This window comes from Filicampus tigris, chromosome 6 (genome assembly GCF_054856515.1).
Source record: "Filicampus tigris isolate MCC_2025a chromosome 6, RoL_Ftig_1.0, whole genome shotgun sequence".
NCBI classification, from domain to species: domain Eukaryota; kingdom Metazoa; phylum Chordata; class Actinopteri; order Syngnathiformes; family Syngnathidae; genus Filicampus; species Filicampus tigris.
Window position 1 is genome coordinate 6545495 of NC_141222.1, and position 15954 is coordinate 6561448.

At 41.0% G+C, this 15954-nt stretch overlaps 1 protein-coding gene across 3 annotated transcripts in view; it reads left to right on the forward strand.

Moving 5' to 3' along the window:
- LOC147145577 (SEC14-like protein 1) overlaps positions 1–15954 on the forward strand; it is a 28085-nt gene that overhangs the window by 8958 nt on the left and 3173 nt on the right. For 2 of the 3 annotated variants that reach the window (XM_086033908.1, XM_086033910.1), the window contains 14 exons: positions 6140–6289; positions 6456–6587; positions 9626–9754; positions 10068–10341; positions 10485–10594; positions 10711–10900; positions 11440–11528; positions 11790–11860; positions 12379–12550; positions 12953–13087; positions 13223–13357; positions 14692–14943; positions 15028–15206; positions 15459–15485. In XM_086033908.1, coding sequence (XP_085890034.1) covers positions 6140–6289; positions 6456–6587; positions 9626–9754; positions 10068–10341; positions 10485–10594; positions 10711–10900; positions 11440–11528; positions 11790–11860; positions 12379–12550; positions 12953–13087; positions 13223–13357; positions 14692–14943; positions 15028–15206; positions 15459–15485 — 2045 coding nt within the window. The remainder of the gene's footprint in view (positions 1–6139; positions 6290–6455; positions 6588–9625; positions 9755–10067; positions 10342–10484; positions 10595–10710; positions 10901–11439; positions 11529–11789; positions 11861–12378; positions 12551–12952; positions 13088–13222; positions 13358–14691; positions 14944–15027; positions 15207–15458; positions 15486–15954) is intronic. The other variant, XM_086033909.1, reaches the window with a different exon arrangement.

The following is a 15954-nucleotide window of genomic DNA, read 5'->3' on the forward strand; positions in this document are numbered from 1 at the left end:
GTTTGCCTTTCCGTTGGGCTGAAATACTACATGCTTAGCGGTAATTCATACTCTGCATTTCACTGTACAAAGGTAGGTAGAGTGGATCCTTTTTGCTAATTGGGAGTTCTCCCCAAAGTTCAGTATTGCAGGTTTTGGTATCAGGATTGTATCAACAGCATCACTTACAGCACATGTCACTTATTGTACGTGTTTGATCCGCTTCCATTCGATGGCATAGCAACAGCCATACAACTTGAGTCTCATCCGCCCCAAAAACGGTCTCATTTAAAAATCGAAGCATTTAATAGCTGTCAACGGTCCTTGTCCCTGAACTTTAACTGAATTCAGGGGACTGGTAGAGATTAATGGAAAGTCCAATTGCAGTTTATATCTGCACTTTGGAATGCATACCCAGTAAACTCTGTTTAAATGTTATTGCGCTTTTCTACGCTGAGCTCATTTGTCCCCTTAACTGTATGCCTTCGTGTGTGTATATAGGTCATCCATAGCACACTGTTCTAAATATTGGGCCACCAACAAATTGTCTTGTGTTTAGCACTGGGCCACTGTTCCTTAACCTACCTCATTCTGCTGTCCCCCTTTTCCCTAAGTAGTGTACTGACCCACTTCTGGCCATGTCTGGTTAAGACTTCTGCAGCCCAGTTTTCTACTGCTGAGTTATGCAGTGCTTCACTCTGTTTTAATGCATGTGCCATGTGACCTGCTGAATTGTCAGTCAACTCACTCAACAGACCAAAGTTGAGTGTAATGCAAATGTTTCGAGAAAGAGATTTGGGATTTTAACAGAATCACACAATAGTGTAGTATGCTTAGGTCCTGCCTTCATTTTTTCATCCACCTCAAACTGAACTTTATAATGCAGGCATAACCATCCACAGCTACATTATGATGCAAATGTGCTTACAGACTAGAAATCCAAAACACTAAAATAGCTTTTCTTGATGCTTGTGCTCTTTGAGGAGCTTTTGTCATGTGCGCTGTCAATTGGCAAGCATTGCACTTTTCTTTTAAAGACGGTGTTGTATAGATTATTTGGCTGCTACGCTTGCCCAATCTTACATTGCTCCTGGTAGATTATTGTGCCAAAAATAAACGTGTCGGGATCTGCCTCAGTGAGAGAGAGCTTATCATCATGCCGTGTGCTGCTTGTAACCGAATGCAGCAAGGCTGTGCTACAGTCATGTGATTCATTGGAGCCAATGGCAGTCCTGCAGCTGATTTCATTCACTGATCACAGGACACTCATTCACTCTTTTTTTCTTCTGCAAGGTCGAGATGCTGCCCATGCAGCTCCCTTCCCCCCTTCTGTTTCACTCTGCTCGAAGCAGATGACACTTCTCACTAAAATCACAATCTCCCTTTGCACTGCAGTCATGCGTCATATCGTGCCAGTTCAAATCTATTTGGTAGTACATGGATTGTTAATTGTCATTCCGTGTTTTTTTACATGTTTACAATTTATTATTGTTACTAAATAGTTACTCTGAATTTTGCCAGATAAATTGAAGAAGAAACAATGGTCTCTTTGCGCATTATTTCTGGCATTGCTGAAGTATGGCTTAGTCTTTTCCAGTGTTGAACAAAATTGTTATTGTGCATGCGGTGTTTACTGACCCAAACTAACCGTCACAGGTTTTCTTTGGAATTCATCCTCCAAAGCACCAAGTAGCAAATTGAAAGGCTTTAATGTATTCCTCCTCTAACATCCATGGATATCAAGGTATAACTCAATATTCTTCCTAATGTTTTTATTTTGTTAGATCATTATCAATATATTAATAAACAATACCAGTTAGTGATAGACTATGGGTGTAATGATGTTAGAATGAACATTTCCAGTTGTTAAAATGCCAGTTATTATGATGACCATCACATGCATATTGAAAAAAACAATGTTAATATTGTTTGTGTTGATTTTCAGAAAAAACAAACAAACTGATATTTTTTTTAAGACTCATACTCGGCTGTTAACTCATGAATGTATGCTACGTCTATCAAATTGCACAAAAGAGGAGACGGTTCATCTGTATTATGGCCAGTGAATAATGACGTCACGGTGATACAGTTTGTGTCTGCTGTACTCTGTCATTAATCAAAGACAAGCATGAGCACTATGCAGACATGCTGTGGCGTGGTTATTTAAGATGTTTTACATTGGAAGCACTCATCGACACTGACCCTGCTCTTGGCAGAAATCACAAGATCCAACTAATGAAAGGATCATACTCTTTTTAGACTCGAATAAATTGTATAATAAGAGTTGATAAAAATTAAATTGCTTAATCACGCAGCCACCCTGCTTCTTTTTATATATAAATACCTTAACCCGTTGCAATTCCACTTGGCATTTTTTTACCTGAACGCCTAAAAAGGTGCACCCAAAGTAAAATTGAAGCTGTACTTGAACCATTTGGAATATCAGCATAGTTTTCGTCTCTTTGTTACAGCCCTAGCTGCTATGAAATGCGCTAAATAAATAAAATTGTATTGTATTGTATTAGTGACATGATCACCCCTGCATCACTCAGCGCTGCAGTTTAACTTAAACAGACCAGCCAATATGGCCACCTGCACAATCTAATGATACTGAGATGTGATGCAAAATCGTGTCAAATTTTAAGGTAATAATGTTTGGTTATATGTATTTATAAATGTTATTACTTGTTATTGTGGTTGTTGTTTAGTGGTGTCAAACTGCACTGCATAATACATGCTGATGTAATCCAGGTCACTGTAAAAGGCTCACCAAGTAATTAGGGCTTAGGACTTGTATGCGGCAGGTTTTCAAAGTATATTATTTCTCCTTCTCTTTCTTGCAAGCTGGCTGACTTTTTTTTTTTAATTAAATGCGGACTGCAGCATTGAAATCTCTGGAAGAGAAGTGGGTGGCATGGCATGCAGAGGCTAAAGACTCTTTTGTTGTATTTGGTTCAGACAAAAGCCTGTTGTCTTTCCCACCCAACATCCACGCTACATTCAAGCTCCAACTTTGTGTGACTTAAAATGGGCCCGACCGATGTGGAATTTTTTATGGGCCGATTTCTGGAAAAAAAGAATGAAAAAAAAATACAAATTTACCGAAGAAGCGTCTGATTCATTTAAATAATATATAACGCATGAAATAACATTCAATAATAGTTTCACAATTTATTTCATTACGCATAGTCATACTCATACGTTTTATTCACATTGTAGCTGTAAAGCCTGCTTGTTCTCTTGTCTTACGAGACTCAACTTTTGCACATTCATACAATCACCATGGCATGTAATGAAATAAATATGGAACAGCAGAATTTCCTGAATCCCATTTCCTATTTTTCTACAAGTTCACATATTACTATTACTTGTTTTGCAAGGGGAAATATATTTTCCCCTTGTTGCATGTATACAGGAAGAGATAAAGTAACTATGCATTGTCTTGATATTTTCCCTCATGGAAGCTCAGAAATTCTCCAGCCAAAATCCAGGAACCGTTACTCACAGGCTGTCTAGCGTAGGGTTTCAAACTGCAGTCCTCAAAGGCCACTTTCCTGCATGTTCTAGAGGTTTCTTCCTGCGACACCGGATTGAAATTAGTGTGATCGTTATCAGGCCCCTGCAAAACTTCCTGATGAGCTGATCATTTGAATCAGGTGTGTTGCAGGTGGGAAACTTCTAAAACATGCAGGAAAGCGGCCCTCGAGAGTTTGAGACCCCTGGTCTAGCTAACTTGGGTTCCTACTGTAGATGTTACTGTCAATAGTTTACTTGGCTGGGCTCAGTTGTAAGTCAGTATTGTGATCCATAGCAAGAAAAAATGTTTTGTATCTTCTAGTTACTACGTTTGAATCGATTCGCATCTTTCGCTTTTCTGCAAAAACACATCACAGTGCAACAAATGAAAAATCTAGTTTTATCAAAACGTAAAATGGTAAATGGAGTGCACTTATATAGCACTTAATCTTCATCATACGTTTACAAAGCCATATTCACTTATCTCATTCAAACATATTGGAGTGTAGCCTACACTGGTGTGTTGACACAGCAGATCAACTGTCAAGTCAACCCACGGAAAGGTTTTCCTTTTTAGTTTGAAATAACATACTTCCCCAAAGGTCCTACGCTGCACCATGGCCAACAGCAGAACCCAGCATGATTTGTTTCCCGTCCATCCACTCTGTTTCTCCGCGTATTTTCCGCCGGTCGTATACAGTGGTCCCTCGTTTATCGCGGGGCTTGTTTTCCAAAAATAACCCGTGACAGGTGAAATCCGTGATTTTCTTTTTTTTTTTTTAAACATTATACTGTATGTTTTAAGGCTGTTAACCCCACCATTAACATTTTCTCACATTTCTCGTTTAAAGACGCTCAAAATTCAAACCTTAGTCAGAAAATAAGTATAAATGATTATTATATCATTATATTAATGGTATAATGCTTTTTTGCAAGAACCCGCCTTGCTGCATATGGTAGTGCAGTCTTTGGAAACCTGCAGGTAATGGTGGATTTTTTGATCCACTGACTAACCTCCATAATAGTTGCTCTTGTTAGCGTTAAAGTGAATGGTCACGCTGTGTTGTTGTGATGTAGTCATGATGGGCATCACGAGGGAGTATTCACCCACAGTTTTGTTGAATAAACAGGGCCAACAAGTTCGCTCCAGGTACAAGTTCCTGAGTGTTTTTGTCAGAAGAGCAAGTAGTTACAAATCCTAGGTCACAAATCTCTCCGCTGCTGCCAGTGTAGCTTGTTGCCTCTTAGGGCGTTTAGAAATACTCTTCAACTGACATAAACATTCCTGAACTTGTACTCTTATTAAGAAAACCTGCTGGCAAAATGACTGATATGAAAATTCAATATTAGCACAGACTGGGACAGTTTCATTGGTCAAATGTGACAAGACTATCTGTAAGTCTTTTGTCAGCATGACATGCTCATTACGAAAAATCCATAAATTAACCACGTCACATTTTGAGCCACAGGATTCAAAGCATGGAGTAGCATCTTATAGGGCTGGGTCGATATTTCGATATCGATATGTATCACGATTGACACGTGATAGATACCAACAAAAAATGCCTTTGATAAGACGTTCATAGAAAAAAAACCAAAAAAACAACTCGATCGCAGCATGGTGCGTGATGTAGGCAGCTCGCTTCCGCCTCCAAACATGACAAGAAGCGTTTAAACCAAAGAAGAAGCAGCTTTTAAACCAACGAGGAAGAAGCATTTAAACCAACAAGAAGCTGTTAAGAAGCAGCAACCCTGCATTCGGGTCACGTGAATTGGTGTCAGAGTTTTGTTACAGTGGCCGTCTGGCTGCAATGATGGTGTACGATTGTAAACAGCTAAGTGAGTTTTTGAACGTAATTGAACGAACGAGTCGGGGGGTGTTGGATCTGGGTAACCAAAGATGACGGACACATTGATTGAGCGGCGTTTTGTTTGAAGGCGTGCAAAGTGAGTTGACAACTGAAAAAATATATAAATAATATTCGATGAATCTAAATCAATTTAACTATCATCACCTAAGCGTTGTCCCCCCCAAAAAATCTGAAGTTGCTCAACCCCTTCTGTGTGAGTCAGTGCGTGTACGTACACAAGTGTACATGCGTGTACATGCATGTCTGTGTGCCATTAAAAAAATATATATATTGATTCTGAAAGGGGACTCAAGGTCTTTTAGCAAGTGTGATGCAGCCTAGTCGTTTATAATGATTACAGTAATATAATGTCGGTCAAATTGCCTACTTTTACATTTGAAATCTCAATAAGCAATATATTTTTTTGTAATCTGCCTCCTACATATAATGAGAAGAATTAACATTGTCAATATTACATAACGCTGGCATCGAGCCGATACCTCATAAGGTTTCCTCATAAGTCACAATTTGGTAAATGTATTTTAATTTTTTTTCAAAATATATACTTGGTCAGTCCACACGTGTGTGTGTGTGGGGGGGGGGCGCTATTAACCAAGCAAAGTGTTAAAAATGGCTTGCTCTCTTTCATGATGCAATGTTAATGGTTGAACAAACATGATGTTTTTGGGGTCTCCTGAAAAATGACTATTTTGGAAGTTTCGGTCCGACGCCAGTGATAAGCTGCCTTAATTTGCTAACCATTTCACGATCATGTCACCGCTTTGCTTTTCCAGGCCTATGAGCGCCGGTTCCCCACCTGTCACCTTATCCCCATGTTTGTGGCGAGCGATGTGGTCGATGAAGAGACAAGTGAGGATAGATCCACTCATAGGATTGAGCGGCGCTGTGCCCTGGATGTGGACGCTCCACGCCTTCTCAAACGGGTAATCTACTGATCACGTTACCACTAATTGACAACCTAAGTTCAATGGACTGTGATTATAAGGTCATCTTCCAATCTTTTTCAATAACGATGCTTTTGAGTTTGTCACTATGTATTGGCAATATTTCTGAAGCTATGACTCTATAATGATTGTGTCTGGTTTGCAGATTGCTGGTGTGGATTATGTCTACTTCATCCAGAAAAACACACTAAACCGAAAGGAGCGAACTCTTCACATAGAATCACATAATGAGACCTTCTCCAACAGGGTCATCATCCATGAGATGTGCTGCTATTCGGTAAATACACCTGCTCCTGTACATAAATGTACATCCTGCCTTTGTAACTTGGCAGTTTACACATTTGATACCTATTGGAAATTCCTCATTTCCCCTTGATCCTGGCTGAAAGCTCTGTAATAGTGATCTGAAACCACTATACATGCTGTTGTTCACTGTTTGCGTATTTATGACTTCAAATCTACTCATCAATGAAAGAGCATGCACAGGTGAACAGGGTTAAATAGGTCAAGCACATTGTATTAGGACCCAGTTATTCAAGGGCTCTAATTTTACCTCCAAGTCTCCACAGTAGTTCTTATTGTGCACGTTAACGCGCAGTATTAAGAGTAACTCAGCTTGACAGCCTAATTAGACAACACTAATGGATCTAGCTAAAGCGGAAATGTTTTGTTGCCAAGGGTGATGAAGCTACCAGCACAGTGTCTTGCATTTGCCCCTTGAATTTTTGCCAAATGTTATCCTGGATTCAATCACAGAAATTAGTGGTGGGTGATATGGCAAAATAAAATCACGATCATGATTTCGTTTTTTTTTTTTTATAGACTAATTTGCACATTTTTGACCATTTGCCTCATGTTAGACATAAAAGATATTTAAAATGTATATAAAACCCAAAAAGAAAGAAAATTACATTTTAAGACAGCTAAGCTTTCTGAACAGGTTTTAATTTGAATAGTGCACATTTTTATCAAAATGTGCAGTAAATGTAAACATTAGGGATAGACCGATTATCGGCCGGGCTGGTTATCGGGTCCGATATTTGGCATTTTGGCGATTATCGGCACCGGCTTTTTTTTTTTTTTTTTTTTTCATTTTAAGGCCGATAAATTAAAAAGTGCTTTATTCGTGCTTGCTGCAGCGTGCTTCTCTCTCTCTCTCTCTGTTTGCTGCACGACCGGCCCTGCCTCCATCGGCAGATTGGCCCGCCCAAAGCAACATCTGATTGGTTTCCTTTGCGTAACAGCCAATCAGCGTAAAGCTGCGTGCTTGTTCCCTGCTCGCTCTCTCGCTCTGTCTCCTGGACGAGCTAGGCACATACACGACGGGAGTCGGCGAGTTAGTAGTTCAAGGTAATGCAATAGACTTCGCCGAAATTTTAGTAAATATCAGTCTACTATAACTCACTTGCAACATTACTATGAGCCCTTCTATGTCAATAAACACAAGGGGCAGTTCTGCTCGCTACAGTAAGCTGCCTTGCGGCTCAAGCTAACCACACCCCCAATGTCACAACAGTTAATTTGCTTTGTGAATGACATGGCTCCTGAGAGAAGTTGCTGATAATATCGGGAAATGGTCATAAAAGTGAGACGTGAGTGAGTGCCAGTGTGTGCGTATCTGTGTGTAAGCCACTTAATGAAAAGCTAAATTCAACTTTATTTATAGAGCACTTTAAAACAACCACCGCTACAACTGCTGTACATGGTGCAAAAATGGACGGCAAAGTACTGCATGTTAAAGTCCGGTCTTGGAAACATGCTTATTTTTCTGGCTAGTAGCTGCGTTGAGGATTCACTTTTATTTTTGAACTTTAAAACAAAGATGTGTGAAAGATAAACATTTCAGTTATATTGGATTTTTAGAAAACAATTTACTGTAAGGAGATGTTTGTTTTCATTGAACTATAAGACATGCAGCTGAGCCCGGGAGCTCGCTGCACTTTTTTGTGAGACTTAAAACAAAGTACAGTGGTACCTCTACTTACGAACGTCTCTAAATACGAAATTTTCAAGTTACGGAACTCCTCAACAGGAAAATATTGCCTCTTGTTACGAAAGAAATTTCAAGATACGAAAGGTAAAAATACAGTATGGGCTGCCACTTACAGCTCCGTAGTCTCCTGAACGCAACATACTCATAGCTGCGTTTGGTTGATCTCGCCAAAGAATATGACAGTCGCCACATTATTAAATCAGTTCTTTACAAAACGCCAGGCAAAAACTACTTCTGAGAGAGAACATGAACCAAAGAGGGCAAAAAGCGATGAGGACAGCAATTAAAAGGTAAACAACCATCATTATTCTTTACTCTATTCTTTTTTTTTTATTTTACATTATGCACAACTCTCATTTATTGTGCAATCTAATTGTAACGTGTTTGTTACATGTTTTGATGCTTTATAAATCATTAATGTCTGAATAATATTGGGGGGCTTGGAACGTATTAGGGCATTTACATGGAAAACACGTCTCTACTTAAAACTACTCTAAATTTTCTACTTAAGAAATTTCTTCCAGAACCAATTAATTTCGTAAGTAGAGGTACCACTGTAGTCTATTTTTTAAGATCTAGAAAAGCTTTAACATCTGGTACATCACTAAAGTTGTTAATGTTAATAAACATGGGCTTTAGGCATTTAAACTAAGTCAAGTGTTGGGAGTTTTTATTTTTCATAACTTTGACACTGTGCGTGCTGTGATCGGTTGGTCGGGTATGCGGCTTTGAGCCGCCATAGAGCTAAACTGTGTAGAATGTGCCCTGTAGACGATCTAACGATCTTTCTGCTTTATGAGATCGTCAACACGTTTAAGTCCTTAACGATGTAATATCGTCATATCGCCCACCCCTAACAGAAACATTTCAGAATGATATTAAACACTGTAGACTTAAAGCTGTCATAAACATCTGCTGACTCTGCTGTTGGATATATGTAATAATAAAATAATTTAGTTCCTTGCATAAGATAGTGATCTACAATCTAAAATTATCCTTCAGTGCCTCCCATCTCTCCCATTTCGTAGAGGAAAGCTGTTGCCAGTGTTGAATGTTGCTAAATGTTTACCTGAGTACATTCACATTTGTTTGATCTCTATTTTGACCTCCTAACTTTTCATTTGTAAAAGGCTGGCTAATTTTATATGGATCGGCTGACACAAGCACACTTCAACTCAGAGTGCAGTGCACATATTTCTCTTTGTTCATCATGTTCTAGTGAAGTCAAGTGATCCATTGTTACAATAGCAGCAAAGCCCCCTTTTTTTTTTTTTTTTTGCTCATGTGTACAGTATGATACAGTATGTTCTCACATTTTCCAGGTCCACCCTGAGAATGAAGACTGGACATGTTTTGAGCAGTCAGCCAGTCTGGACATAAAATCTTTCTTTGGCTTTGAGAGCACCGTGGAAAAGATTGCAATGAAGCAATATGCCAGCAGCATCAAAAAGGTGTTTGTGTGTTTATTTTTTCAGAATGACGTTTAACAAATTCTTGGCGCTGCATTGATGCAGGAGTTCTTCGAGTGTTAGGTCCATGATCCCAGTACGTGCATTTAGATTTAGGTAACAACGTTGACCTGACATTGAAGTTTCCTTTAGCGGACATTAAAGTACGTTGCAACGGCTTCATGAATTTGACCCACTTATGTTGCACGTTTGTATAATGTACAGTACATAAGACGACACTCACGTTAGTCCTCTGCTAAATCCAGAGAAGGCCATTTTGTAATTTCATCTCTACCTTCTATTCTTCTACTTGCAGGGAAAAGAAATCATTGAGTACTACCTAAAGGAGCTAGAAGATGAGGGGATCACTCATGTGCCCCGATGGAGTCCAACCTCTCTTCCCCTGCCTCCCGCCAGACCAACCAGTCTCTTTACCAGCCCACCTCCTGACCCCAAGATTCCTGTCATAGCCGCTGTTCCCATCCCACTCACTGTTGATGCCACGGACAGCAGCTCTCAGGATGCTAAGCAGGACAGCGCTGGCCTTCAGGCAGATATTTTAACTGAGATTCTGGCCGGCACACCGGAAGGTCTGTGTGGCTGATAATTGTAAAATGAGTAGCTGCCCATTCCCAATAATTTCATTGGCGCTCACTGTGAGCGCCAATTAGACATGACATGTCAATTACGTGAATTTGAGGTGTGATTTGTTTGTTTTGATTTGTGTTTGCAGATAAACTGGATGCTGATTATATCAAACGCTACCTTGGTGATCTTACACCCCTGCAGGAGAGCTGTCTCATCAGACTTCGTAAATGGCTACAGGAGACCCACAAGGGAAAGGTAACATGCAGCTTTGCACAGATTTTGTAGTAGCAGAAACACAAGTTGGTTGATGTAATTCTACATTTTGATTTGTTATTTTTGAAATACTTCCCCCCTTACTATCTTCATTTCAGATTCCCAAGGATGAACACATCCTGCGATTTTTGCGGGCCAGGGATTTCAACATGGACAAAGCGCGTGAAATTTTGTGCCAGTCGCTGACCTGGAGGAAGCAGCACCAAGTAGACTACCTTCTTGAGACATGGAGTTCACCACAAATCCTTCAGGACTATTACACGGGGGGCTGGCACCACCATGACCGAGGTAGCTTTCAACGTCTATCTGCATGTACACCCTTGGCTGTTCAGATGGGTTTACACATTCATGATTTATGTTGGCTATTCTTGCAAAGCTAGCCTAGGTGGTGATCTTTGCTCTCGGGTTTCCTTCAGACTCAAGTTACATGATAATGAACTCAAAGCACCCCCCCCCCCCCGCCCCCTGGTAGATCACATCCATTCAGAGCACAAACGGCTTAACATGCATACATTTTTCAGGACTGTTTGGTTACATTTAGACTTACACGTTCTTCACTTTGGTACATGCTGTCACATCCTGTGTAAAGTTGACTTTTGTAGTCAATATTTCTGTTCCCAGAGGAGTGTGCAAATAGTGTTTATGCCTAAAATAGTTGTCAAGGATAAATGGGACAAAAGAATTTTCCTTGCACACATAACAGAAGAGCAGGAGACTATAATGATCCTCAGCAGGTTTTGCACAACTTTGCACACTGTAATATTGCTGCAAGTCATTGAAATGTTCATGATTCTGTTTGGTTCATGATTCTGTTTGGTTTCTTCTAGATGGTCGGCCTTTATATGTCCTGAGACTTGGCCAGATGGACACCAAAGGACTGGTCCGAGCTCTTGGAGAAGAATCGCTTCTTAGACATGTATGCACAGTGCTTATGTCACTTTAACTGTTCACATGACAGTTCGCGTTAAGCCTCGATGTAAATCATTTCGATTACAGCTTCGGTAATTAATGCCAAGTGTCCTAAAGGAGGCAAGTGTTTTAAAAGAAGGGCATACACACAGCTGCCATATACCAGCAAAATAGTGCGCTTAAAATGCACTCAGCCTAAATCACTCTGGGTATGGAGTTGCCAAATTGTTGAAATGTCATAATAATTTTATGGTATGCTCATTTTTAGGTGCTGTCTATCAATGAGGAGGGGCTGAGACGCTGCGAAGAGAACACAAAGGTGTTTGGTCGTCCCATCAGGTAAAAAAAAAAAAAAAATCATGTGGACTTGTAACAAGAAGTCAGTGCTTTTTAGAATGTGGTTGGTTCCACTTAACATGTAACCATCAAGCCGCATGTTAGCTTATTATTTCTTTGTTCACTTCCAGAGTTGGCAATGCACACTATGAGGGTGTCCAGAGCAGTCAGTCATATATCTCCAGCAGAATGAAGACAGTAACGTATGTTGATTTACAAGTGTACTGATGCGGGCCGACGGTGGGAAGAGTGTGGGGAAGGAATGGAGATCATTCGGGCATCTCAGCAGGGGGTGGGGGCAGGGACCTGAGCCACCCAGGATGGCATATTAACTATGAATAGCTGTTGAGCTACACTGGCCACGGGCCAGACTAGAGGATGTCGAGGGAGCCAAAGAGTGAGTCTAGAATTAGCATGCATTGCTGTCACCACCGAAACCACGCTTTAATCAGGCAACACGTTTGAAATGGTCGCTTATCCGTTTGTGTTTACGTGTGTTTGTGGTCTCCTCTTTTGCTCAGTTGCTGGACATGTCTGGTGGATCTGGAGGGTCTAAACATGCGGCACCTGTGGCGACCAGGAGTCAAGGCTCTGTTGAGAATTATCGAGGTTGTGGAGGCCAACTATCCGGAGACGCTGGGACGGCTGCTTATCTTGAGAGCTCCCAGAGTCTTCCCAGTTCTTTGGACTCTGGTGAGCACTGGCGGCCACTGGCTCTGAGTTTGAGAGAGAGCTTTATTACAGAATGAGTTCGTCCTTCATGAGTTTTGAATCCGTTTCAGGTGTTTGAGTTGCCCTTAATTTCAAACACTGCCACACTAAAAAGCTCAGTGTTCTAGATTGTCATTGAACAAACACTCTCACATAGCTAATATATTTCAGTCTGGCTAATTTGAGAAAACATATGAAAGAACACATATTGTGTTTCAATAAAGTAAAAATTAACATTGTGTGTTGGGAGCTGCCAAAACAGACATTTACAGAAAACTCTTAGTGAGCACATTTTGTGCAAATACATTTTTTTCCCTCCCCCTATAACCAGTGTGTTTAGTCATCATGTAACCTGATAAACGCTTTCATTTTTCCTGACTTTAGGTGAGTCCATTCATTGACGAAAACACCCGCAAGAAGTTCCTAATCTATGCAGGAAACGATTACCAGGGCCCCGGCGGACTGGTGGACTACATAGACAAGGAGATTATCCCTGACTTCCTGGGCGGCGAGTGTATGGTGAGTGGAGAATTAAGCATGTACAGTATGTTAGAGAACATAATTACATTCGAAGATTGCCTTTACTGACCTAGTTGTATGTGCGGTTGCACATGCCATCGCTCGCCCCCTCTCTCCCTCTCCTTCCCTATATAGTGTGAGGTTCCTGAGGGAGGCCTGGTCCCAAAGTCGATGTACCGCACTGCAGAGGAGCTTGAGAATGAAGATGTTCGTCTGTGGACCGAGACAATCTACCAAAGCGCCAGCATCTTCAAAGGAGCTCCACATGAGGTGAGACTGAGTAACACATGCAGACCAAAAGGATGAAAGAAAGCAGTGACACTTTCAATTCATCGCTGTCATGTGAAAAACACTTATCTCCATTTTTTTTTTTTTCATTTCCTTATTTTTACCTGAATCATGTTTCCGCGTTACAGACATCATGTTGAAGTGAAAATTTAAAAAGTTTCCAAAATTGGAGCTTAGTGTTTTTCACAGGACAGCGACGAATTGCTACTAGGCCAGGACAAGAGCCATCAACCATGCCTCCAAGATTTTTGCTTTTTTTGAAAGGTCTGCCATCTAGCGGTCGAAACCTGTGTACTGCACCTTTTTGTTTCCAACATGGAACACTCTGTATGGCATAATATGTTATGTTTGGAAACATACCTGCTCTGACCCAACATGATTTGACCAAAGCAAAGAAATAATTGCCACTCAATGTAACCCTGCCAGATGGACATTACAAAATTGCCATAATGGCAAATATTCTGTATTTGTTGCTGCATTTTTAGCTGAAACAACTCTCAGGCTAGGTTCACCGCAGGCAAATGCGACCCAGATCTGATCTTTTTGCCCATATGCGACCTGTATCAATTTTTTTTTTTTTTTTAATAACAGTCTGAACGGCTCAATCCCGAATTTTTTTTTTTTCAAATCCGATCTCGGTCGCTTTCATATGTGGTCCTAAATCAGATACGTATCCGATTTTTTTTTTCAATGAGGCCGCGGTCTGAACGTCCAGGTCGCATATACCCGACATTGAAGTTATGCTCAGCCCAACATGCGCTGCCCGCAGGCAGAGGGAAAGTGCTGGCAGCAGGGGGATCAAATCTGCAAAGTTGTTTTGAGTAACACTATTGACTTTATATTTGACTTTAATTTAATCCCACTTGAAACATGAAGCATAAATCCGATCGATTCATTTTTTACGCACGGTTATGACATGACGTGACCGTTTGCGATGTCTCCATGAAATGAGATATGAAAGCATCGCCTCGTGATTTTCCCCAAATACTGTATTTTTTTTCTACCATCTTCCTAATTGCTTCACTGTATAAATGACCACGACATGCTGGACCACATTTACTTCCACAAACACGTCGGGAGTGACGTTTTCTCTTCTTCTGCGGGTCACTTTGGTCGCATTTATAATGTAATGTGAACGCTTACACCAAAAAATCTGATTTTTTTGTTGTTTTTTTTTTGTTTACAAAATCCGAATTGAGCATGAAGACACGCGGTGCGAACCTAGCCTCAGTTCCAGTTGAGAGGGATCTTGGAACACTTGAAAGGCTCTATATAAATTCAAAGTGATGATTATTTAGTGTCCTCCTTTTTGACAGCTTCTGATCGAGATCATCGACGCCTCCTCAGTCATCACTTGGGACTTTGATGTGTGTAAAGGTGATGTGGTTTTCAACATCTACCACTCCAAGCGTGCCCCACAGCCACCGCGTAAAGACCCACTCGGCGCTCATGGGATCACCTCCCCAGGTGGCAACAATGTGCAGCTCATAGACAAGTCATGGACGCTGGGGCAAGATTACAGCATGGTAGAGTCCCCGCTAACCTGCAAGGAGGGAGAAAGTGTGCAGGCAAGGTTTTGAAGAATATCGAATAAATAAGTAACACATTTGGCAGGACATATTTTATATGACACACACCTTTGCTTTGTTTAGGGCTCCCATATTACACGCTGGCCAGGTTTTTACATCCTCCAATGGAAGTTCCACAACATGCCGGCCTGCTCGGCCACTAATCTGCCTCGGGTAGACGATGTGCTGGCCACGCTGCAAGTCTCCTCGCACAAGTGTAAAGTCATGTACTACACCGAGGTGTTGGGCTCTGAGGACTTCAGGTTGGTAACTGATCCACTTGGCCCTGAAAGACTTTTTCATTGAAACGATTGAACCTTCAACCGTTCCTTCCCGTGTTCTATCATTCCCCCTCTACACCGTACATACTGCAAGAGAAATTCAGTATATCAGCCCTGAGTGTTGAAATAAGGATGCTCCGTTTCCCAGACTTTTTTTTAATTCATTTTTTTCTGTCCACCGCATTCCTGTTCTTTCTTGTCCTCCTCCTGCCGCTCTGTCTTCTTCCTGTGAAGAACGGCTTGCTGTGACGTGCAGAGTTTGTAAGTGGCGCAGTGGTTGCCCCTTTTTCCTTTAGCACTAGCTCGTCGTCATTCCTGCTTTTTGGCCGCTAACCCGACAGCCCACCTCCATGGCAGCTGGCTCGGGCAGTCACAATGTCCTGAGCACGATGTGGCTTTGAGCCCGTTGACTATTGCCCTGCTTGCATGACTAACAGTACTAGCAATCACTGGCCTTCTTGAAGTCTTGAAACTGCTACTTACTACTCTTTTCCTAATGCTATGTCAATTTCAACTACAATTATCAACTTGCTAAAACTGCACTAGCTGTTTTGCTGTAGTCTTTTGCTCCAGATATGAGCGCGCCATCTTAAACATCTTGGAACTGTTGGACAAACTAAGATATTTTTTTAGATTTGCCAACCAAGCTAATATTGAATATATAAATGTATTTTGCTCTTTTTTGGGGTCTACTTTGGGCTCAATTGAAGTGAAGTGATTCGGGGGTTAA